The 24,559-nt window shown below is 33.1% G+C and overlaps 2 protein-coding genes across 6 annotated transcripts in view; both read right to left on the reverse strand.

Annotated features, from left to right (window-relative positions):
* Positions 1 to 2,341: 2,341 nt before the first annotated feature.
* Positions 2,342 to 7,446, reverse strand: LOC110028534 (protein FAR1-RELATED SEQUENCE 5-like). 3 transcript variants are annotated; one of them, XM_020730431.1, is made up of 3 exons: positions 7,139 to 7,446; positions 5,573 to 5,643; positions 2,342 to 5,371 (listed from the first exon to the last, which is right to left on the reverse strand). In XM_020730431.1, the coding sequence occupies exon 3, from the start codon at positions 5,327 to 5,329 to the stop codon at positions 3,035 to 3,037; it is 2,295 nt and encodes a 764-aa protein (XP_020586090.1). In that variant the 5' UTR covers positions 5,330 to 5,371; positions 5,573 to 5,643; positions 7,139 to 7,446; the 3' UTR covers positions 2,342 to 3,034. The 3 variants fall into 3 exon arrangements, with proteins under 3 accessions (XP_020586090.1, XP_020586091.1, XP_020586089.1); XM_020730432.1 differs by lacking the exon at positions 5,573 to 5,643 and having other exon boundaries at positions 2,342 to 5,374; XM_020730430.1 differs by lacking the exon at positions 5,573 to 5,643 and having other exon boundaries at positions 2,343 to 5,371.
* A 12,675-nt stretch (positions 7,447 to 20,121) lies between these two features.
* LOC110028501 (uncharacterized aarF domain-containing protein kinase 1) overlaps positions 20,122 to 24,559 on the reverse strand; it is a 114,144-nt gene continuing 109,706 nt past the window's right edge. For 2 of the 3 annotated variants that reach the window (XM_020730371.1, XM_020730370.1), the window contains 4 exons: positions 21,089 to 21,226; positions 20,901 to 21,013; positions 20,547 to 20,609; positions 20,122 to 20,465 (listed from right to left, as the gene is read on the reverse strand). In XM_020730371.1, the coding sequence (XP_020586030.1) occupies positions 20,338 to 20,465; positions 20,547 to 20,609; positions 20,901 to 21,013; positions 21,089 to 21,226 (442 nt within the window). In that variant the 3' untranslated portion in view covers positions 20,122 to 20,337. Of the gene's footprint in view, positions 20,466 to 20,546; positions 20,632 to 20,900; positions 21,014 to 21,088; positions 21,227 to 24,559 lie in introns of those variants that run through there. The other variant, XM_020730372.1, reaches the window with a different exon arrangement.

Raw genomic sequence — 24,559 nt, forward strand, 5'->3', positions numbered from 1 at the left:
TATGTATACATGTATACAACACAATCTTCACAAGAGCATTGTTTAAGTTGTACCAATTAAGATATAGTACAATGCATTCCATCTGCTGAGCTATTTTGAACAATCATATTTGAAAATGTAAACTATCAAATACTTTTATGCTAGTTTATTGTATTTATGGCTAGCATGCATATTATTATTATTTTTTTTTTATGTTACTTTAGTTTTAAAGTTTAAGTATTCGTTAGTAGTTATAACTCTTTTTTTTGAATTAATATTTTAGGTTTTTGTTTAAAAGTCGAGTAAGTGAGAAACAAATATTTATAAAAAAACACCGAACATACAATCAACTGTATTACTTTAATATACTCATTTTAGTGGCTTTTTCAAATTTTTTGGATTGTAAACTATTAGTGATAGAATATGAAAAAAAAAAATAAAAATTTCACCGTCTGATGCCCATTACCGCATTAAAAATTATAAGCCCCGAGCCAGGTTTTGACAACTAAAAAGGGCTTTACTTGATGGCTATGATCACCATACAACCATGACCACTATGATGCCCTAAAGCAAGGTTAATTTGGTCAAAAACCAATTTAGAGCTAAAAGCTCAATAATTCCAAGAGCTCATGATACCATTGTGATAGTAAGGATAGTGGAAACTGACACCATTTTGAGATTGTACAAGATAGAGTGAAAGATAAAGTCCAAGGAGAGCTTTGGCAATAAGAAAATGTATATTCTTTTTCTCCAAATTGTAAGATCACTAGCATTAAAGCATCTAATGTAGAAGCATGTCTCACTTACCCATCAGGGCACTGTAGAACACAAAATAAGCAAGAAAACACAATTATTTCTTCAATTGAACAAAAAAGGATACCCAAATGTAAGTAAATCGCCTTATTTATAGGTGACACTCCTGCCAACTTGAGTAAAAAAGATTTATTGCTCAAGTTTTTTAAACACTCAAAGGTAAGACTTAAACAAAGTGATTAACATAAAAATCCTAGAAATTTAAGTTAGCTTTTTGTATCATCCCAAAACTTGAAATTCTGAGGAAATAATAAGAAAGTTACACCCAAAATATGAATAGGTGGTTAGTAAATTTGAATTGAGAAACTGGAATTGATTATTAATTATGATTATATAAATTTAATCATAATTAAAATGATTAATTTTATGATAAATAATGTGATCATTATAAATTAATACCACTATTATCAGTTGATTATATGATTAATTCGTGGTTTGTGAAAAGGGGGGAAGGAGGAACATGTTTGTGAAAAGAGGGAAGGACGAGCATGGAGTGAAAGTGAGGTTAACAGTAAAGTGAAAGAATAAGGAAAATTATGAAGAAGCAATTTCTAGAGGCAGTGTTGGAGCAAAATAGGGGAAAAAAGTTTATAACAACCAAAGGATTAATAACATTAGTTTGATTGGCCACCCTGACTCGATTGACAGATCAAATTGGTTCGATCGGTCATGAAGGTCTGATCAACCATCCACTTCGGGCAAGAAGAACCGACCAGCCATCAACTTAGTTCGATCAACTGTCCACTTCAATTCAATCAGCTGCCCCGGCTCGATCAACCGATCAAATTTAGTTCGACCAGCCATGAAGTGACGATCAACCATCAAACTTGGTTCAATCGGCCACAATGGCTCGATCAATCGTCCACTTCGGTTGAATTAGCCGCCTCAGCTGAATCAACCGATCAAATTTGGTTTGATCGGCCATGAAGGTTCGATTAATTGTCAAATTGGTTTAATCGGCCACCAAGGCCCGATCAACCATCCACATTAGTTTGATCAGCCACCCCGACTCAATTGACAGACAAATTGGTTTGATCGACCACCAAGGCCCGATCAAGCATCTTCGATAAATAACCTATGACGAGTTAACATCTTTTAAACAACTCTAATAAAGAGCCTTAATTAGACCCAAAATTTTTGGAAACACTAAACACTTTTGTCTACATGTATTAAATAACATTCTAACTTGTGCCGCGAACCCCAACCAATTGGTTGGCATCCACGGTATAAGACTCCTCAGGTCAGGGGTTCAAATCCCCTCTAGCACCGTTGGCCTTAAGGAGGTTGTACTCGAATTGTTAGGCACATTAGGGGTGGCTGAAACTCGTATAATAATCTCTTACCATTCCTTAAAAAAAGATAATAAAATAGCATTCCAACTTGAGGTTACACTACAACATAATAAATGAAAAAATAGTCAAAAAAGTGTATTATGAACAAAATTCAATAGATTTCAAACACATGAAGGCACACTATCAGAAGATACAAATGCTACATCGGGACGAAGAAAAGTTCTAATCAAGCACGAATCATCAGGTAATTTTCAATTCAGAACTTTCATAATCATACTTAGGATCACTAAATGTAAAATTTTAATAAATTTCTAGTCAAATAGAACATGCTTATGAGATAAACCCAATGACACTAAAAGTGGTGTTCAAAGAAACCAAAATCGGGAACTTGACATAGGATTTAAACCTTTAGGACATAGATTGAAGCGTTAAGCAATATTTGAGTCATGTGATTTCTTAAAATGTCATTCTCAAAACTTCGAGATGGGAAGATTTCTAGAGATCTAGAGATCTACCTGACATTTGATATCGCCGATCACCTCTACCTCTACTCATAAAATTTAAGCATGAGATTTCCTTGTATTTGTCCAAATGAATTTGAATGAATATGCATATGGTTACCTTAGTTGAGTTCTCATTGAAGCTGAGTACATGAACAACACTGTTCTCTGTTCATATTGAGCTGACAGATTTATATGGTACTGCCTTTGATATTGTGGCAGTGGTCAACAAAACCTTGAATCACGCAAATAACTGCACAATTTTTAAACAAAACTTGTCTTGATTCAATCACTGATTCAACCACTGCTGTACCAGTCCAAGTGTTTATTTTACAGGCGTTGGTTTTCAGGTAGCTAGCTTTCCTAATCTCACAATTGCATTAAAAGCACTAAAAACAGTCATACTAAGTGCATGTTTTGTAATACTAAAAGCATCCGGAGATGCTGATCCTATTCCTTCGAAAACCTAATGACTTGACAAACAAGATCACTGTACCTTGCACATTCATCCAAAACAAATCCATTCTTTGCATCTTTTGTCCATCGTTTTAAAATATAGTGCTCGGGCACAATACGAACATCAACTGTTAAGTATACTCTCAAGATATGCCTGCATAAGATGCCGGACCTCTCGAATTTGAAACAACTACAACTTGTCCTCTCATCCGAGGAATCATGGGTCACAAGACAAGTGCACGCATCTACATCTTTTGTGACAGTATATTTACTGATGACCCCATCTTCAATTTTATCAGCGAAATAACCTAGAGATTCTACAAACTCATCCTGAAAAGCATCAAATATTGTTCTCGTATATATTTCTGCTGCTTGCTTTAACAAACTTGATGGAGTTTTCAATGATGGTCTGGTATATGATGAAGCAAAATCCTCTAGTGCTTCTCTTTCATACCAAACAGCAATCGCCTGATCGAGGATGCTGATGAAGACCTGCAAGGACATTTTTTTATTGAAGTACTTTTCGAAGAACATGCTCAAACTTTCTGGTTTTTCGGCTAAAGATATATCTGCCGTAAAAGTGCCTTTGTGGTACACTGGAACCCATTTGTGGCGAATGCTGTGCAAGAACTGTAGCCAAGTATTCTCACCCAGGTCATATTTATCCAGAATAGACTTCCACTGCAGCTCGAACACTTGAACAGTTTCTGGCTCGTCAATGCACTTCAAAAACTCCATCTCAAAACTAGTCTCCAAGCTTCCATGAATGAAATACAGATTGGACAATCTTTCCCTGCATTTTCTTAAAATATGGTATCGGCTAAGTCGGTGACAGGCATCTGGGAAAACACTCGAAATTGCGGCAGCCATCGCTTCATGATGATCAGTAATTAGTGAAATTGGAGGGCGTCCACACATAGCTACAAGCCAGTTTTCAAACAGCCAGATAAATGATGCCTCACTATCATCTGTCAGCAGGGCGCACCCAAAAGTTACCGACTGGCAGTGGTGATTAACACCAGTAAACATTACAAAAGGCATCACGTTCTTATTCTCCTTGTGTGAAGTATCAACCGTTACAGCATCACCAAAACAATAATAAGCCATCTTAGCTTTTGCATCAGCCCAAAATACATTTATTAGGCAATTATTTTTATCAACTTGAAAAGCATAAAAGAATGCAGGATTCTCAGCCTGCATCTTCTTCAAAGTCTCCAATAAAAACTGGGACTCCTCAAATTCAAAGGAATTTTGACAGGAATTCGTTAAATCCGCCCTTGACCCCTGATCATTTGAAGAAAGACTATCAAAGCGTCCAATTTTATCTCCAAACCGTGGCTTTGAGTTTGTTAGTGCCGCAGATTTTTCACGAGTAACAGCACCACTTTTTGCGAGAACGACTACTTCACTTTGTGATTGGATGTAGTGTACTTTGCCAGGTGCAATAACAAGGTCATGTGTATGTTCTGTGACGAGTTTAGAAACAATCCATCGGTCAGAATCCTTTTTAATCACCTCGAACATTGCTTTGCAGCCTTCTCTAGTAGGAGTTCGGTTTCTTTTCTTCTTACTGTCATCAAAATTCTCCTCGTATGTACTATAGCCCTCTTTGGTGCATACAAAACGTCGCATAACAAAGGACTCATCCCGTGTTGAACGACGTGAAAGCCTAATCCGGACATCAAATCCAGTGCGAGCAGCATAAGCATAATAAAACATTTGTGCAGTTTCATGAGATGAAAACTCCATTCCAACAAATGGTTCCATGCCAGCATATTCTTCAGGTGCAATGTACCTTACACGACTTGGAGCTGATATAACATGATTATGCTCCTTAACAAGCTTAGTAACAACCCATCTCCCATAATATTTTTGAATAACTTCAATCATGGCATTACAACCTTCCCTAATGGTTGCACGCTTTCTCTTTTTCTTACCATCTTCATAATTGCTCTTTTTCATATGAAAACCTTCCTTGGAACACACAAAACGTCTCATGATAATGGATTCGTCATTCCTTGAACGGCGAGACTTGCTGATGCGTACGGAGAATCCAACCCGACTCGCATATGACATGTAGGATTCCTTTGCGGCTTCTTCAGACTCAAATTCCATGCCAATAAACGGTTCAATATTTTCAGAGGCTTCTTCATGAGAAGGGAGAAGACTTTCTGAATCATTGAAATGACCGCTGCCCTCCATTGCCAAGTGGTGTTCCATATTCTCATTGTTGAGGTCTACATGATTATCTCTGAGAGAGCCTTCATCTTCACTGGAGGCGCTCTCCATGAATTAGAGGTCAAGGCATTCAAAATATTGGTCGGGAGTTATCTGCTAGACAATCAAGAAATCAACAAAGGAGAAAAATGCACTACAATGACAAATTCAAGAAAAAAAAAACTATTTACTAATGAAAAGTGAAAGCATTCTGATCTTCTCAATTCACATATCCACAAATTAAGAAAAAGAAGTGTTATTTACATACATGACACACAATTCTTTTGTATTTACTGATAAAACGAATAAGCTTACAAATTCTTCCACCAAAGCAGCTAAGGGAATAACAACCAGTCATGCAAATAATATTCTTGCTCCACTGCACTCTGAAAATAAATCAACACGGTCCATTACAAACTACAAGACTAATTCTCCACTTCCTGTATAGAAAAAGCTGCCAGCTTTAACTAACCAGGGGTGTATTTCTCCTTAGGCTTATTTCATCTATAGTATATATTATGCATCTGTGTTTTCTGAAATTAATGAAGGGGAGAATAGAAGGAATCAAAGTAAATCAGTCATCTGGTTTGCTGTTTTGCTCCCTTCTTAATGCTCTCTGTTTTCTACACTCTTTTAGAATTTCATTTACATGTATCACATCTAAACTTTCATATTTACACAAATAGCACTCAAATCTTTAATATCACATAAAAATTAACGCTATTACCAGTTTTTAAAGTTAAATCTAACTTTTCATGCATAATAGGTTTAAAGCACCAAAGTGCTATACATGTAAATATCAAAGATTAGGTCTGAGGTATGTTAATACATAAGAATTGTGTGCTACGTATGTAAACTTCCCTTGAATAGGTATATTTCATATTCAATTTAAAGATAGGGCAGTAATATATGCTCTAGAACACATGATGTATGCAAGCCAGTATGTATCTTTCCCCTGCATAGGTATATTTCATATTCAATATACAAATAGGGCAGTAACATATACTCTAGAATACATGATGCATAAAAGCCAGTACCACTCCCATCTGTTTGAACATTTTCTTGCCTAAAACTATTAGAATGCTAAACATTTGCCTAAAACATATCCAGTTATTTCATAGCATTGCAAAAAAAACATATCCTTATTTCAACTGATCTTCCTCCCACCTTCCTATGCTTCATGTACTGCCTGAAAATTTTACATTCATAGGGAGGAGATCCACATGAAAGAAAATATACCTTGTAACAATTGGACAAGATCTTACAAGAAAATCATCCTATTTCCTTCATGAAATTGTAGGTCAAGCCCAGGTGGTCTTTAAATGAATGAAACTCAATAGAAACAAGAACTAGATTCTCATATTCTTGGAGTTCACTTCCATGATTTTATATAATACACATTGAATCCAATGTTATCAATAGAAATACACCAACGCTATACAAGAGATGGGGAAACTAAAAAGGAGGGAAGAGAGACTGATGAGTCTGATTGATTCTCCTCAATTGGATTAATCTAAAAAAGATCCAGTTGAACCGCTCACAAAGAAAAGGGTGAATGAAAAACAGACTTAAAGCCAAAATATGAGGGAGACTAAAAAGATAGAATTTCAACAAAAAACACAGAAAAATATCGATTCAAGTGCTCAACTAATGGCTCCTTATTTATATGTGATGGGAAAAATCAACAATAAAAAAGTTCGATACATGACATTCTTAAACAAAATATGTCCTGGACTCAGTGTAACTAGTTGTCTAGTGGGAGCGAGTTTGATTTGAAGCTAACTCATGGTTGGAAGCATGAAAGAGTTTTGAATTGAGAGTGAATACCCTTGCAATTTATTTGCACAACAAAGTGATCGTCAAATGAGTTCAGTAGCTTACGATTGATGTAAAAAAGGCTGATTCTCAGAGAAGTCTATGAGATATGAATCCCGCAGTAGTTGCGGGAGATGTATCGCTGCGAGAGGTGAAGGAAACGGAAGATGGGGAAGAGGGGCGGGGCTCCGCGGCTTCAATGCGTGTCGCTCGGATCCTTCACTGCCGAGCGATGGAACAGGGAGATCGAACCGGCGTGTGAGCAAAATCGAGAGGAGTAGAGGACGGGTAAGGGAGGAGAAATTTCGAAGCTCTGGAAATCGTTCAATCGAAACCCTCGAACAAAATGGCGTGACAGGCGGTCTGAAACTCTAGGGATTAGGGAGGGTTAATTAGGTTAATTACTTTCTAACTTTTAATTTTTAGATCTCTTATTCCATTCAAAATTTATATATAGTGATTTAAATAAAATTGATTAATTTAACATATAAATATTATACAATTGATTCGATTGAATTATGAGAAATTCTAAATTTGGAGTGTTAGAACTTTTTATTTATGATCCAATTTTATGACCAAAACACTTATGCATATAATGATCAAGATTTTTAAATTCATGATTTTTACATATATCAATAAGAGAAAAATACATGTATTCATGATTGTAGAATTAAATATGAGGAGATGGAGTTTCTCTCTCTAATCACCTGAAATTTTATGTACTTAATGATGGAGAATATTATATGGTGATTGTTAGGAAGAGAGAGGATCATTCTTCAAATTATGTGTATTTATGATTATTTTATTGATTAATTGATATTTATTATTAAAATAAATGACACATGCAAGTAACCATCATTCATAAGGGGTTACTTATCAAAAAGGATTTAAGATAATTTAATTAATTAATTAAAATAAATAACAGAGATTAGTAACTATTATCCATAAAGGAGTTACATAATAAAAATGATTTAAGATAATTTAATTAATTAATTAAAATAAATAACACACATTAGTAGCTGCATCTATAAAGGGGTTACATATCAAAAAGGATTTATGATAATTTAACTAATTAATTGTCATTTATTATTAAAGTAAATCACCCACGTCACTGGGTTTTTGGGCAACATGGACCACAATTAAAAGGTTAGTATTATCTCACTTGGCCTACGTAATTTTTTTTAATAGTGCATATCATATTGCACAAAATATAAGTTAAAATTCTTCTTTATATTGATCAAATAATAATTCACTAATAAGTATGAAACTAATATGAATCATGACGGTTGCGTATAAATTTATCGACACAGTCCCTTCCATGTATCACAATATCAATTACATACTTAACATAATGAGAAATACATCATGGTCCCAAAATGTCTATTAAAAGTCAAATCTTGTTAAACATTACACAACATAAAATGTATACTAACGATAAAACAAGTTATATAAATATAAAAAACAACAATAAAATGAGCTCGAAGTATCAAACATAGAAAACACTAAACATAAGCTAATAAAGGGTTTCAACAATGTTCATTCTCACGACATATTCGTTAAATGTCTTCGATGGCAACCCTTTCGTTAATGGATCCACAATCATAAGACTAGTGTCATTATGTTCAATTGACACCTTATGTTTTTAAACTTCTTCCTTAACGACAATGTATTTTAACTCCATGTGTTTAACAACTTTGGAATACCTGTCGTTTTTAAAAAAGAAGACTGTTGTGGAGTTATCAGAGTAAAATTTCAACGGCTTGGCATTACTGTCGACAATTTAAAGTTCTAAAATAAAATTCCACAGCCATAAGCCCTTAACTGTAGCTTCGAAGCATGCCACAAATTCAGCTTCCATAGTAGATGCAACAATGATAGTCTGTTTTGCACTTTTCCATGAGATTGCCCCTTTAGCCAAAAAGAACCAGATAACCAAATGTTGATTTTCTGGTATCAACACATCCAACAAAATCCAAAGATTCTATCACTTCAAGATCATTAGATCTTCTATAAGTGAGCATGTGGTCATTTGTTCATTGCAGGTACCTCAAAACTTTCTTTGCTACTTTCCAATAATCTATTCCTGAATTACTTTGATACCTGCCCAACATCCTCACAACAAAGCTAATGTCTGGTACAAGTTTTAGCATACATGAAGCTTCCAACAATAGATGCATAATGAATTTTTTTTCATTTATTTATGTTCCAAATCATTCTTTAGACACTGCATAAGGCTAAATTTGTCTCCTTCCTAAATTGGAGCAATACTTGCAAAGCACCATTCCATATTGAATCTCTTAAGAACCCTATCAATATATGCTTTCTAAGACTACCCTAACAATCCTTGTGATCTATCACGAAATATTTCAATTTCAATTACAAAAGATGTCTCACTCATATCCTTCATTTCAAAGTTCTTTGAGGTTTCATACAATAAGCCAAGATCATTTGTAGCTAGCAAGATGACATCAACATACAGGATGAGAAATATAATCTTGCTCCTACTGACATTCAGATATATACACCGATTAATATTGTTTTCTTTAAATTCAAAGGACGTGATAGTGTATATTGATTTATTAAGTTTACACACCATGTGTTCCCTTCCTTCAACTGAAAATCCTTCAAGTTGACTCACGTAGGCCTCTTCATCTAAATCCCCATTTAGAAAGATAGTTTTCACATCCATTTGGTGTAGCTCCAAATCATAATGAGCTACTAGTGTCAAGATAATTCTAAATGAATTATTCTTAGAAACTTGAGAAAATGTTTCTTTATAGTCGATGCCATCTTTCTGAGTGAAACCTTTGGCAACAAGTCTGGTTTTATATCGTTCAATATTGTCATTCGAGTCACACATAGTCTTAAAGACCCATTTACACCCTACTCTTTTACAACCTTCAGGCAATTCAACGACATCCCAGACTTTGTTGTGATCCATCGATTTTACTCATCTTTTATTGCATCTAATCATTAAGAAAAAATTGCACTTTCTATGACTTGTGAAAATGAAACCATATCTTCATCGACTCCAAAGTCAAATTCAAACTTGTGTAGATAAACCACATAATCATAAGAAATAATTGACCGTTTTTGTCATCGAGACTTTCTAAGTACTACTTTATGCATTTCATCTAATGTAGGCTCATTAGTGACAGTTTCATTGTGGAGTATTTGATCATATATCTGTTGTTCTTGTAAGTTTTCAAACTGTTCAACAACTTAAGAAGAAATTTTGGGTAAATGAACTTGAACACTAATTTCTTGGATCTTCACTTTACGTGATTCCAAACTCCCATCAACTTCACCATCTTCAATGAACTTAACATTTCTAGCTTTAATAATTCTTGTACTATGGTTAGGACAATAAAACCTATACCCTTTAGATTCTTTTGGATAACCAATGAAGAAACCAATGGTTTTTCTTGAGTCTAGTTTCTGTTCATGTGGATTATATAACCTTATTTCCACTAGGCAACCCCAAACACACAGTTTCCTTAAACTAGGTTTTCTTTCAGTTCACAGTTCAAAATGAGTCTTTGGAACTACATTACTAGGAATCTTGTTCATTAAATATGCAACGGTCTTTAAAGTATGCATCCATAATGATGAGGGTAAAGAAAAATTACTCATCATACTCTTAACCATTTCCATTGGAGTACGGTTTTGTCTTTCTACACTATCATTTTGTTGTGGTGTTCCTGACATAGTGTATTGAGCACATATGCTATTAATTTGAAGGAATTTAACAAATGGACTTGGACATTATCCAGATTCATTGTACCTTCCATAATATTCACCACCTCTATCAGACGTAATAATTTTCACTTTTCTGTCTAATTATCGCTCAACCTCAGTTATAAACACCTTTAAGGCATCTAATGATGGAGATTTTTCATGTAATAAGTAGACATACCCATAACACAAAAAGTCATCAATAAAGGTGATAAAATACTTTTCTCCACCAAAATATGAAACATCAAAAGGTCCACAAACATCAGTGTGTACAATTTCAAGGAGCTGTGTGCTTCTTGTGACAGCTTTTTTAAGTGTGTGTTTTGTATGCTTTCCCTTAATACAATCTACACAGATGCAAAGATCAGTAAAATCTAAATCATTAAGGATTTTATTCTTCACCAATCTTTTAATTCTTTCTTTAGATATATGACCCAAACATTTATGCCACAAATAAGCTGAAATTTCATTCATAAAATCACGTTTAGTACCAACTTTATGATGTATGGTTATCAAAGTCTCAACAAAAATGTTATCAAGTTTAAGCTTATATAGACCATCACAAAGAATACTAGAACCAATGAGATAATTATGTTTAAACAAACTGAAACATCCATTCCCAAATTTAAAAGAGTATCCAACACAACATAATCAAATTTAACATAATCAAATTTAGACAATGAAATCAAATTACGAGAAACAAAAGGGACAAAAAGTGTTTGAAAAAGGTCTAAATGATTTCCAATATCTAAAATCAATCGATAGGTTCCAATTACTTCAACTAGAGTTTTGACTCGATTTTCTATGAAGAAAAACTTTTCATTTGGGTTTATGGTTTGCATTGTAAAAAATCCCTGCATCATTTTAGAAACATGAGCGGTACAACCAGAATCAATCCACAAGTATTATAAGGAATGTCAGCCAAATTTGATTTAAAACATACAGAAACACAAGGTTTACATTTCTTTTCGAACCAGTCTTTACACTTCTGACACTCATTTTGATAGTGTTCAGGTTTTCTGTAAAAATGACGCTTAAGGTCCGTTTGGGACAGCTTATTTGGTGCGGTGGCATTTTGAAAATGTACCTGGACAATTTGGGTAAACTGCGTTTTGACAGCTTATGTGTTTTGAAAATGCTGAAAGCAGCATTTTCACAGCGCATCTATCTTGGTGCAGCGACAACTTTCTGGCAGTGATATGACTTTTCCAAAAAAATAAAAATTTCTAATAGCCACCGCACTTAGCTTATCAACAGCTTATTTTTAATCAGCTTATCAGCAGATTATTCAATAAGCTACAACTGCCCCAAACAGACCCTTAATTTCTTTATGTTCCTCTTTGTGAATTGAGGCAGATGACACATTAATCTTTACTGGTCTTTGATTGTTCTGTCTATTCTTCTTTCCAGGTTTCTTTACAGCTCTTTTTTGATGATCGATGAGATAAATTGAGTGATTTCCTCCTTTTTTAAGCCGTACTTCCTCTTGAATGAGCATAGAATGTAGTTCATTCACATTTTACTTTGCTTTCATAGTGTTGTAGTTCAAGTGAAATGGACCATACTCAGGAGGCAAGAATTTAATGATAAACTGCACATGGAAATTCTCATTCAGTTCCATTCCCAGGGTCTTAAGTCTTGCTGCTATGTTCATCATTTCAACGACATGCTCATGCATAGTATGAGAACCATCAAATTCCATCAAATGAACCATCAAATTTCATGTTGGTTAACATACTCAACAGTGTCTCAACAAGAGACTTCTCAGCAAAGTCAGACTGAGAACAATCCTCAGCAAATTTCATGAATTCTTTAGCACTTTCAGGGTTAGAAAATGTACATTTTATGTTGTTTACTATAGCCATTCACAAAAAAATTAAGCTCAAGCTGTTTGATTTCTCCCAAGCTTTATAGAAAAATCTCAGCTCAGCATTGCTGGAATCAGTAAGAGCAGGAGGCTTCTCGGTCGTGAGTGTGAAACCAAGATCCAGAACACCAAGGTGAAACTGAACTTGTTCATGCCATTTAGAGAAATTAAGCCCATTGAACGTCTGAACAGATGTAGCTTGCGAATGAAGAGAAATAAGAGTAAATACTGCAAATAAATAGAACATACTCATACATTAATGATTCGTGTATTAAACATAAACATATATTCATATCCAATTAGATTAAATAAAAATATTAAAAGTCTATTGAAAATCTCCTTTGAATGATATAATAATGCACAATAATAAACATAATTGAAGCTTGATTTTGAATTAATATAATTAGCAATTGTTTGTACTCTAATTAGATATGTCTATTATCTTTAGATATATAAACATATTTAACCAATTATTTAAATATAACACAATCATATTCAAAGATTATAAAACAAATAATCAACCCTTTGGGCGATTCATAAATATTTATGATCAATAAATTTTAATATACCTATAATAAAATATAATTTTTTTTTCTTAATAAGCATCACATACTCATGAGTAATTGAATCTATTTAATTTGACATCTATTAAACATACTAATTTGGTCACTTTGGTGGCTAACAAATTAAACATAATATAGAATTCAAATAAACAATAATTTCAATCACCACAATATATATTTCATAATATAAATTAAGAATAACATAAATTATAGTGGGTAGATTAGTGAAGAAGGCCGACAGTAAAGAGACAAATTCATTGTCTAACAAAACTCAAAATAATATCTCGATTCACCAATTAACTTTAGAAATTTTTTTCCAAAATCTAATTTACAGCGAAAACTTAATACAATTAATATAATTAAAAGTAATGAAAATTCACAAATTCAACAATCAATTTTCTGATACCACATGTTAGAACTTTTCATTTGTGATCCAACTTTATGACCCAAACCCCAAACACTTTATGCATACTTTATGCATATAATGACCAAGATATTTGAATTCGTGATTTTACATATTCATTCATAAGAGAAAAACATATCTGTGTTCATGATTGTAGAATTAAATCTGAGGAGATAAAATTTCTCTCTCTAATCTCCTAGAACTTTCTATACTTTCTGATGGAGAGAAAGATACGGTGTCTGTTAAAAGAGAGAGGACCCTCGTCCGAATTATGTGTTATTTAACCACCATCCATCAGGGAGGTTACTGACCAATATTATTTATAATAATTTAATTGATTAATTGACATTTATTATTAAAATAAACGTCACATGCTAGTAACCACCATCCATAAGGGGTTACTTATAAAAAAAGGATTTAAGATAATTTAATTAATTAATTAAAATAAAGAACACACATTAGTAACTACTATCCATAAAGGGGTTACATATTAAAAAGGATTTAAGACAATTTAATTAACTAATTAAAATAAATAACACACATTAGTAACCACCATCCATAAAGGGGTTACATAGCAAAAAGGATTTAGATAATTTAATTAATCAATTGTCATTTATTATCAAAGTAAATGACACACATTAGTGGGTTTTTGGGCAATGTGGGCCATAATTAAAAATTTAACATGAAACACATTTTTTATTGCAAAAAAATTTACCCGACTTCTCAAAAAGAATTATTACAGCAGTAGTCTGTAGTGAATCTTCTATCAGTGAATTCCCCAACCCAGCTAACATCATATAGGCTTTCAACTCTCTGTTCTTGTTTTTTTCAAAGATTAATCCATAACTAGGATTCTTCTTAAGAAACCTTATAATTTTGTAAATCAACTCTAGATGCTCTTCATTTTGGTCATTCATGTTTTGGCTCACAATCCTAACATAGTGTGCATTATCTCATCTCATAAATGATAGGTAGATGAGTTTTCCTACCTATCTTTGATATATTCCTTTATCCATAGAGACACTTTTTCTCCCATCTTTGACTTATGGTTGGGATCCATTGGAGTATCAACAGCCTTACGTCCAATCATTCTCGTTTTTTTTAATAGAAAGGATATATTTCCTTTATAATAAAACGATGTCTTTCTCGAACCTTGCTACCTCCATACCTAGAAAATATCTCATGGTTCATAAGTCATTGATTTCAAACTCCATATCAAGCACTTTTTTTAATCGTGAGAATCTCTCTTTCATCATCACCCATAAAAAAATCATATCATTCACATAAACTATCAATTGAACAACCTTACCTTCCTGAGTGTGTTTTACAAACAAAGTATGATCGACTTGATTTCGAAAATGCCTATCAGTTCTTATAGTTTTAGCAAACATTTCAAACCACGCTTATTAATTTAATTAAAACAGTAATGTTATAATTATATAAAAAATAGATCATATAATATGATTCATTTCATATAGAATGACATAAAACCAATTTTTATTGATAACTAAATCTATGGTACATGATAAAATCTTCTCATACTTAGTTTAACACCTTCCTTAATTTTACATTGCAATTGAAGTACACATGGTACAATGAGTTAAATCTATCTTTAATAAATTTTAAGTTTAATTTTATTTTCAGTTCATTTACTCGCGCCTGTGTAATGATTAGCTTAGCAACTTTAATGCTTCAAATACATAATAATAAAGGACTCAAAAAAAAGTCTCATTTATGAACTATCTAAGCACTTGTTTTGAAACTTTTACAAGTTCATCAGGAATTTCTCGTTTTATTGACTGTTGCGGTTGTTCCCACAGTTCCTACTCTCTAACATTTAAGATCATTTGCATATTAAATGTAAGTATATAAAACATCAAAAACTAGTTTAATCATTAACATTTCAACTAATAATTCTGATTCTCAAAATAACTTAATACAAGCCGAGGCTTATGCAGTTACTGTTCTGCTGATTTTTAAGATGGACATTATACTTTAGGTATGTATTTAAGTTTTGACGTTATAATCACCTTCTAATTTCTCAATGGATTGAGCGATCATCTTCTGCCGCCTTCCTGATTTGGACACAAGAATCTCACAAATATTTCTTTCCTTTGCTTCTTCACTCCTTTACCACCTATTTTTGGCTACTTAAGGAGGACCTACAGTGAAGCCTAGAGCATCACAGTCACCCCTCTCTTTACCTCCTCTTGTAGCCACCAAATTCTCTCGACCAACTTCTTTCCTTTTCCTTGGCACAAACTCATAGCCCATCTAAACGAACCATCACGATTCAGTCGTGATTAGAGCCACCCGAGAGGCAACAATGGGATTGTCGGGTACATAGACCACCAAAACTCCTATCTTTCGCCTCCTTCCTTCAAACTACAGCTCTTTCGTTCTCCTTGCCCGATAACATCAGAGTGAAACCACCATCTTTTCCATCGATGAATAGCCACACCGCTAAATACATAGAAGTATCATATTTATCACCTCGACGTAAGTAACTGTTTTATATTAAGGGATAAATGTATCATTTCTAGTTAGGGACGTCAATCCTTATTACTTGTAGTAGACTTCTGGTTCATATGATTGCCACTTGTGCCATTGCTAATTTATTTTTTTTTTATTTTGCACTTGTGATATGTTTCAGTTATTTTGCACTTGTGATATGTTTCAGCTGTTTCTCATAATGAAGTAATAAGTTGTTTTATTTTATAGCTGCAAAACATCATATAAATTCTACAAGTATAATATCTTCTTACCCTACCTTTTTGAAATTGCATGTAAATTATTTTCATTTCACAAGTCTGTGTGTAGTAGCAAATTTCTTACATATTATAATAATGAAAAATTTTGTATGATTATGTGTAATGATGTATAGGTTGATGGAACTCATTTGGATAGCCAAGCCAGCAAACTCATAGAGTGACGACTCTATAGAATATCGTCGAGTTTTCTTGAGTTACTATTAACCCTCCTTATTTTAGGGTTTTTCTTAAAACTAATTATATAAATTTAATTTAAACTAAATTGAAAAAATATTAACTTATGCATTAATATGACTTAATCAAATTGAAAATAATCGCATGCTCATAATTGAGCATATTCCTGTTTCAATACTCCTGTGATTTTATGATATTATATATGCATAGTTATTATTTTTTATTGTTTATACTGCATGCTTTATTTTTCTTATTTTTAATACTTTAATAAATAATTGTTATTTACGGAGTTTGCTTGTCAAACACACTCATTTGTATTTTTGCATAACAAGTTTTATTCAATCACCAACAAGACCGTATACACCAAAACAAAATTTTAGATTTTAGATTTCTCATTTTTAGTATTTTTCTACTTCTCATTAGTTATGACATTTTTCTTCCATGGCCTCGCTAAATGTTATTTCTTTGAGTTATTTTCTTATTTTTCTCGATTGTATGACTTTTATTTATGGAATAAAATAATATATATTTGCTTATTTTTAGTAGATTTCTTGTAGGATTGCCACTTGTGCCCTTGCTATTTTAGTTTTTTTTTTTTATAATTTTGCACTTGTAATATGTTTAGTTATTGCTCATAATAAAGTACTTGGTTGTTTTATTTTATAGCTGCAAAACTTCATACATATTTGATTAAATTCTACAATTATAATTTTTTCTTTTATGATACTTTTTATTTATGAAATTGCATGTAAATTAATGTCATACTACAAGCCTGTGTGAAGTAGCAAATTTCTTACATATTACACATGTGAAAAAAAATTGATATGCTTAAGGGTAATAATGTATAGGTCAGTGGAACTCTTTTGGATAGCCAAGCCAATAAACTCACAAAGTGACGACTCTATAGAAAATTGTCGAGTTTTCTTGAGTTGGTATTAACCTTCCTGATTTTTGGGTGTTCGTCAAAACTAGGGGTGTAAACGAACCGAACACGAACGAACAAAGCTTGTGTTCGTGTTCGGTTCGTTTAAAATTTAGTTTGTTTGAAATAAGCTCGTGTTCGTTTCTTAACGAACGAGCCGAACACGAACCGAACACAAGCTGTTCGCGAACGACGAGCTAGTTTGTCATCTCTAATATTAATATATAAAAATAATATTATATATTAATTATATAACTTATATTATATAAATATACAATATCTATATTAGTATATTACTACTATAGTATATTAATATATTATTATTATTATTTTATTATATATTATAATTTATAAAATTTAATGTTTTAAAATATAATAAATTTTTTATATATAATTATTTTATATTATTTTATATTTCAAACAATAACGATTCGAACACGAACGAACGCATTACTGTTCATGTTTGGTTCGTTTAACTAACCGAACGAAAAAAATTTGTTCGCGTTTGTCTCGTTTACTTATCGAACGAATCGAACACGAACTCATTGACGAACCGAACACGAACTGTTCGCGAACAACGAGCTTTTTTGACAGCCCTAGTTAAAACCGACTATATAAATATAAATTAAATTAAAATTGAAAAAAAAATGAAGTTATGAATTAATATGATTAAACTAAGAAATAATCACATGTTCATAATTGAGCATATTCATGTTTCAATTCTCCCGTGAATTGTATGATGTTATATATGCATAATTGTTCCTCTTTATTATTCATACTTCATGCCTTATTTTTCTTATTTTTTATGATTTAATAAATAACAGTTATTTATTGAGTATGTTTGTCAAACTCGCTCATTTAAATTTTTGCATAACATGTTATATTCAGCCACTAACAAGACCATATACATCAAAGTAGAATTTTAGATTTTATATTTTTAGTATTTTTCAGTTTCTCACTAGTTATGCACATTTCTTCCTAGGCATTGGTAATTGTTGACCTATCATTATTTTGATTTCTTTCAATTATTTTCTTATTTTCCTTAATTGTATGACTCTTATTTATGAAATAAAATAAAATTTATATTTGTTATTTATCCATGTTATTGTTCTCATATAATATTTCTTTTCAGAATACAAAATATGCTCAATTTACTTTTACTAACCCATAAAATAAACAAAAAATGAGAATAATTAATTAAATTAAATAATTAACTGTTCACAATTATTATCTCATTTCCTTTCATATGAAAGAAACAGTGTTTTTGACATAATGATATGATTGCTTGGGTTATTCATTGAAGAAATACTTTATGAACCATATAATAGGCTTATACAAGATAATATCTATGATCATTTGAGAGGGATTTAATGGCTACTTGAAGAAGTTTAAGGAAGAAATTCTATCTTCACCTTCACCCATTTTTCTAAAACTTTTTAAAAGTATGATGCACACCATATGATTCTTATGTATTTGTATATCAAACAATTAAACTTAATTTCTTTATATATTTACTATTTTACTTGTGCATGAAAAATTATCTTGAGAATATTTCTGACATGATATAAAAATTTAGGAGGTGATAATATGAAAAGCAAAGTTTAGGTATTTATCTTCTGGATGTCCACTTTTCAATTACTCTGTATATGCTAAGAAGTGCTCTCCTTTGATTTTCTTTATGATAATTATTACCCAAGGTCGGACTTTATACGCACAGATGTTGATGGTTACCTACTGAGGTCCTTCGAGAAGAATTATCAGGGTTGCATGCCCTGAAGCCGAGCCCATCCCTAACTCAAAACTTATACCCAGTTTTGATCTTTCATATGTTTATCATCTAACATTATACAAACATACATATTTAAAATTACAAAAAAAATGCTCAATATTTGTTTGATTTTTGTATGTATATATAAAATGCCATCATAGGTGGCAAGTATGTGCACCTACCTTTTCTTTTAATGTACTTAATTATATATGCTTCATTTATACATGTTGTACTGCAATTGTTCTTCTATTTAGTATATTCCTAACATCTAAAAAGAAACCTTAGGATAGAGGACAAAGAACATATATTTAGGTGGAAATCCTACAACACACGACCAACACATTCTTTTGACAAAAACAACTTTAGCTTTCCAAATTTTATAACAAAACACATTCAATTAAATGAAATCATTTGAAACTTTAATAAATCAATTCAAACCATTCACTTAAGATAGAATATTAAAAGAATAACACAATCATAATAATTCACTCTTTGGGATTTATGAGGATTTCTTGGATGAAGTAACCCATAGTTGTTAACAAAAGTTTTCTGGTTTAAAAAAAATTAATAGCTTCGTTAGACTGTAAATTCAAAATTAATTGTTGTCCCAGGACGATAGAACCATGAGATCTTAACAAGTGCAGCTTAAAATAATTAAAACACCCTCATGTTCCTCAATAGAACCATGAGATCTTAACCGGGACGATACAACCATAGGAATTGTGTGGTATTTATCTAAATGCCCCAATTTATATTTATTCAGGACAGTTTTTGTTGCATGATTTTATGATTCCTGATTCCTAAAAATACAATATAACATCAATAAAATAATTTTTAATTGCTCAAAACTACAGCTCATTTCAGTTTCTACTCAAAAATGGTACATAAAGCCCAGCTTTTGTACACTTTTATCTGGGACAAAAACAGATAAAAATAAAAAATACAATGTTTTGATCATGTTTTATCAATCAAAAACCTGAACTTTACCCCAAAAAGACCATAAAATAATTTTCCAAATGCTGATGTTCTATTTTCATTAAAAAATCACTATAAATAAAATGTTCATAAACTGAAAAACAAAATACCAAATACGAATTGTGAGACTTCAGCTACTTCACTCAGGATTCTTTTAATCTTGATTACCAGTAAATGTCTGAAATCTTCAAGTTTCAGAAGAACTTCCATCAAATCTGTAGAAGAAAGGAGTTAAAATATACATTTCTGATGAGTCACACCCAGATGCAATAAACAGGAAGTCTTTTTTCTTTTACCAATATATGCTCTTAGCCAAAGATAACTCATGTTTGCTCCGAATTTTGAGAGACTGTATTGATCTGTTGATTCAGAATTTTAAGACTACATTTATTCCAAAGCATTTAGATAAATACCACCCAATTCTTATGCATTTACATATATTACACCTAAAGTTCATTTTTTTTTACATTTTTACCACCCAAATATTTCATATCACATAAAAAATAACTAGTATTTTAACTTAAAGCAAAGGTGGCATAAATATAAAAGCTAAGTTTTTAGATATGTAAATACATAAGAATTATGTGCTATGTATGTAAATAGTCCAAAAGAAAAAAAAAAAGGGTATTTTCAATACCACAAAACCTTACCAGACTTGGCATGAGAATGTGTTGCAAGTCCATAGACAGCATATTTTGCATAAGTAAGAAGGCGCAAGCGACGCGGGGCACCGAGTTTGCTCGATATGGAGCTCAACAAACCACTATGGAAGAAGAAACTGATGTCAAGAAAACAAATAGAAATATTGCATTTTAAGTATTGAAAGCAAAGGGTGTACTCTGTTCGTAGTATTGACAGAAATTCAGGAGGTAGAGATTCAGTGAATGATGAGATATCTTCCATCCTGAGAGACTGCACTTCTTGCTTTAAACGTTTCTTCTCTTCCTTGCTCATTTGTGTTCCGAGAGCAGATTTGCTGATGAAAAATAACACATAATAAGGAGCATAAATATTTTGGAAAATTTACATACATAGCAAGCAATTCTCTTGTATTTACCCATCTAGCACTCACTACATTATATATATATATATATATATATATATATATTGTTGTGATTTATATCTAATGCAAGGTTCTATTTGTAAATGAAAGACATCTAGATATTTGTAAATGTTGTAAGTCATATAAACCAAAGTGTTAATAAAATGAGTAAGTTTCGACGTTGTAGGTCTCTGTGCCATCAATTCTTTATGGTATTAGAGCCCAAACCCCTAGCAGCCTAGCAGCCCTGGTTGATGCGTCGGGATGCATGAGACCCGGAACTCCAACTTTTCTCCCAAACTCGTGTTACTGACTCAACTAGAGCAGAAAGAAGGGAATCACGACTATACAGATCGCGGTGTTTTACAGTCGCAACAAGGGGATCGCGAGATCGCGAGATGGCAACAAGGGGATTGCGACACGAACTCTCACGATGTAATCGTGCTAACTAGGAAAGCCACTACGGGATCACAATCTTGCAATACAAGCGCGATTGGGGCGGTATTGTAGCTTGTGAACCACCGTGATATAGTCGAGCTCATGTGCGAACTGAAAACGCCTTCGACTGCTGGATAACTGCAAAATGATTCAAGCGAATCAGTGCAGGGCAGAGGTGAAGCGCGCGTGAAATCATAATAGTTAAAGGAGAGAACTTTGGTTCTACGTGTGCGAGTGGACAAAGAAGGCTTCTAAATTGAAGATATCAGAAGATGGAGATAGTGTGGGAGGTAAAGGTTTGGTGCTTCTTGGGAAGATAGATCCTGAAATTTTAAAAGTCTTGGTTGGGCTCATACATGGAGCTAGCGTCTAGATGGAAGCCACTACTTCTGCACGTGCTCTGAGGTAGGGGAAACTAGATCTCCATCTTGTGGATCTAAAGCTCGATGGACTGGCCACATATTAGAGTTGGTCGCGTCGGATGTAGGGAAGAGGTTAGAAGGATACCGGACGAAGGTCAAACCAAACAGTGGCAGTATTCAGGGGGATGAGTGGAGGACCACACATGCATTGATTTACACCTAATTCTTCAATTCGATGGTTCCATCGATTGCCTCATCAGTGCATGACATTCAAAAGGTGAGCGACATCTGGGCAAAACTGAAGAAGATCTATGTTGGAGCTGAGAATCACATGATGGTGCTCCAGATTCAACGATTCAGGGTGATAGATCGATTTAGGAGTACTTCATAGAGCTGGAGCAGCTGTGGCAAGCTCTTAATCAATTCTCACCTATCTCAAGCTGTGGTGATTAGGGTGAAGACGGGGGAGATCTTAGCACAGATGAGAACTATGCAGTTTCTGGCTCACTTGAACCCAACCTTTGATCAGAGATCAGTTCTCCTAGTCCAGACAACACTTCCTAAACTGGATGAGAGCATTACTGCAATGATACCGGAAGAGAGTCGCATGAGGATACACTCTGAGCTAAGTGGACTTCCAGGTATGCAATCAACGTTGGGTTGGCTGCCTCTAGCTCAAGTATGGCAGATTCCCAGAGGGGAGACTCGCAAGTGCTACATCTGTGGAGAAGGTGGACACCTAAGTAAAAATTATCCAAAGTCACCCAAAGATAAAGAAACATGCGGACGTGGACAGTCTAGAGGTCGTGGTTGTAGTCGAGGGGGCTACTGGGTAGATTTGATGGTAACAAAAGACGATAGAGAGACAAGGATAATCTTTACTGAGAATGATCACAGGTTACTGGAGCTGTTGAAGAGGAGGCAGAAAGCAACAAGAGATAGAGTTGAGGATGTTTCAAATCCATCGACATCAAGGGATAACATTGTCACTTATACTCAATTCAACAAAGGTATTGGTAGCACACTTGCTCTTACCTCTATTTCCATCACAAGATCATCAAAATGGATCATAGATTAGGAAGCTTCTCGTCACGTGATAGGTACTGCAGAAGAGTTCTCTTCATATACTCATCTAATAGAACCAGAGAATATATAGACCGTTGATGGTGTAAGGCAGTCTATAGTTGGTAAGGGTACAATCAAATGTACCAATCATATTATTTTGTTCAATATTTTACTTGCTCCTTTTCCAGAAAACATTTTATCCATTAATGTCATTATTCTCTAGTTAAAATGCATTATTTTTTTTATATTCCTCAGATGATCTTCCAAGAGAAAGGAATGGGCCAGACACTTGAGACTGGAACGTGACAAAACGGACTCTGATACTTAGACTAAGAGGGATTGACTTTGCTCTAGCATCCATGATGGAAAGTCCTGCAGTAGAAGATCTGGGAGGAACGTTGAGGATATGTTATTGCTACACCACAGACATATGAGATATTCTAGTCTTAGTTTACTGACTCAGTTGTATTCTTCTATATATGAAAGGGAAATAAGGAGAAATTGGTGTGTGATGTTTGCGAGTTTGGTAAGCTCACTAGAAGCTCTAATGCCAGTTCTGGGAATATGAGCTCTAGTATGTTTGATTTGATATATTCTGATGTATATGTACCTTGTTCTACTAGTTCTATAAATGGTTATTATTATTTTGTTACGTTTATTGATTGTTTTTCTCGTATTGCCTGGAAATACTTGATGTAATAGAAGAGTGAGGTGGTTGCTTGCTTTATAGATTTCCACGAGGCAATCCAGATCTAATATGGGGGCAGTTGAAGACACTGAGATCTGATAATGAGACTGAATATATCAACAGAGCATTTGAGGACTATCTGTCAGCTCAAGAGATACAACACCAAACCTTAATTGGTACAACTTAAACAATGCTCTTGTGACGGTTGTGTATTTGTATGTATGTATGTATACATATATGTGTGTGTGTGCGCGTGTGTATGTGTATATAAAGAATGGATGCATAACTAATATAGTACTATGCATTTAATCTGTTGAGCTATCTTGAGCAATCGTATCTGAAAATGTATACTATCAAATACTTTTATACTAGTTTATTGTTTTTAAAACTACCATGCTACGTTACTGTAGTTTAAAAGTTAGTATTCATTAGTTGTTATAGCTCACTTTTTTTAAATTAATATTTCAGGTTTAAACATTTGTTTAGAAGTTGAGTAATTGAGAAACAAATATTTATAAAAGGCACAGGCAATCCTAACTAATGTAAATCAAATTGTATTCCTTTAATATACTCTTTTTAGAGGCTCTTTTAATTTGTTTGGATTGTAAACCATTAATGATAGAATATAAAAAAAAGAATAATAATAATTTCACCGTTTGATTGTCTAGTACCGCATTAAAAGTTCTAAATCCCGGATCGGGTCTTCACAACTAT

This window comes from Phalaenopsis equestris, unplaced genomic scaffold (genome assembly GCF_001263595.1).
Source record: "Phalaenopsis equestris unplaced genomic scaffold, ASM126359v1 Scaffold000513, whole genome shotgun sequence".
Classification (NCBI taxonomy): domain Eukaryota; kingdom Viridiplantae; phylum Streptophyta; class Magnoliopsida; order Asparagales; family Orchidaceae; genus Phalaenopsis; species Phalaenopsis equestris.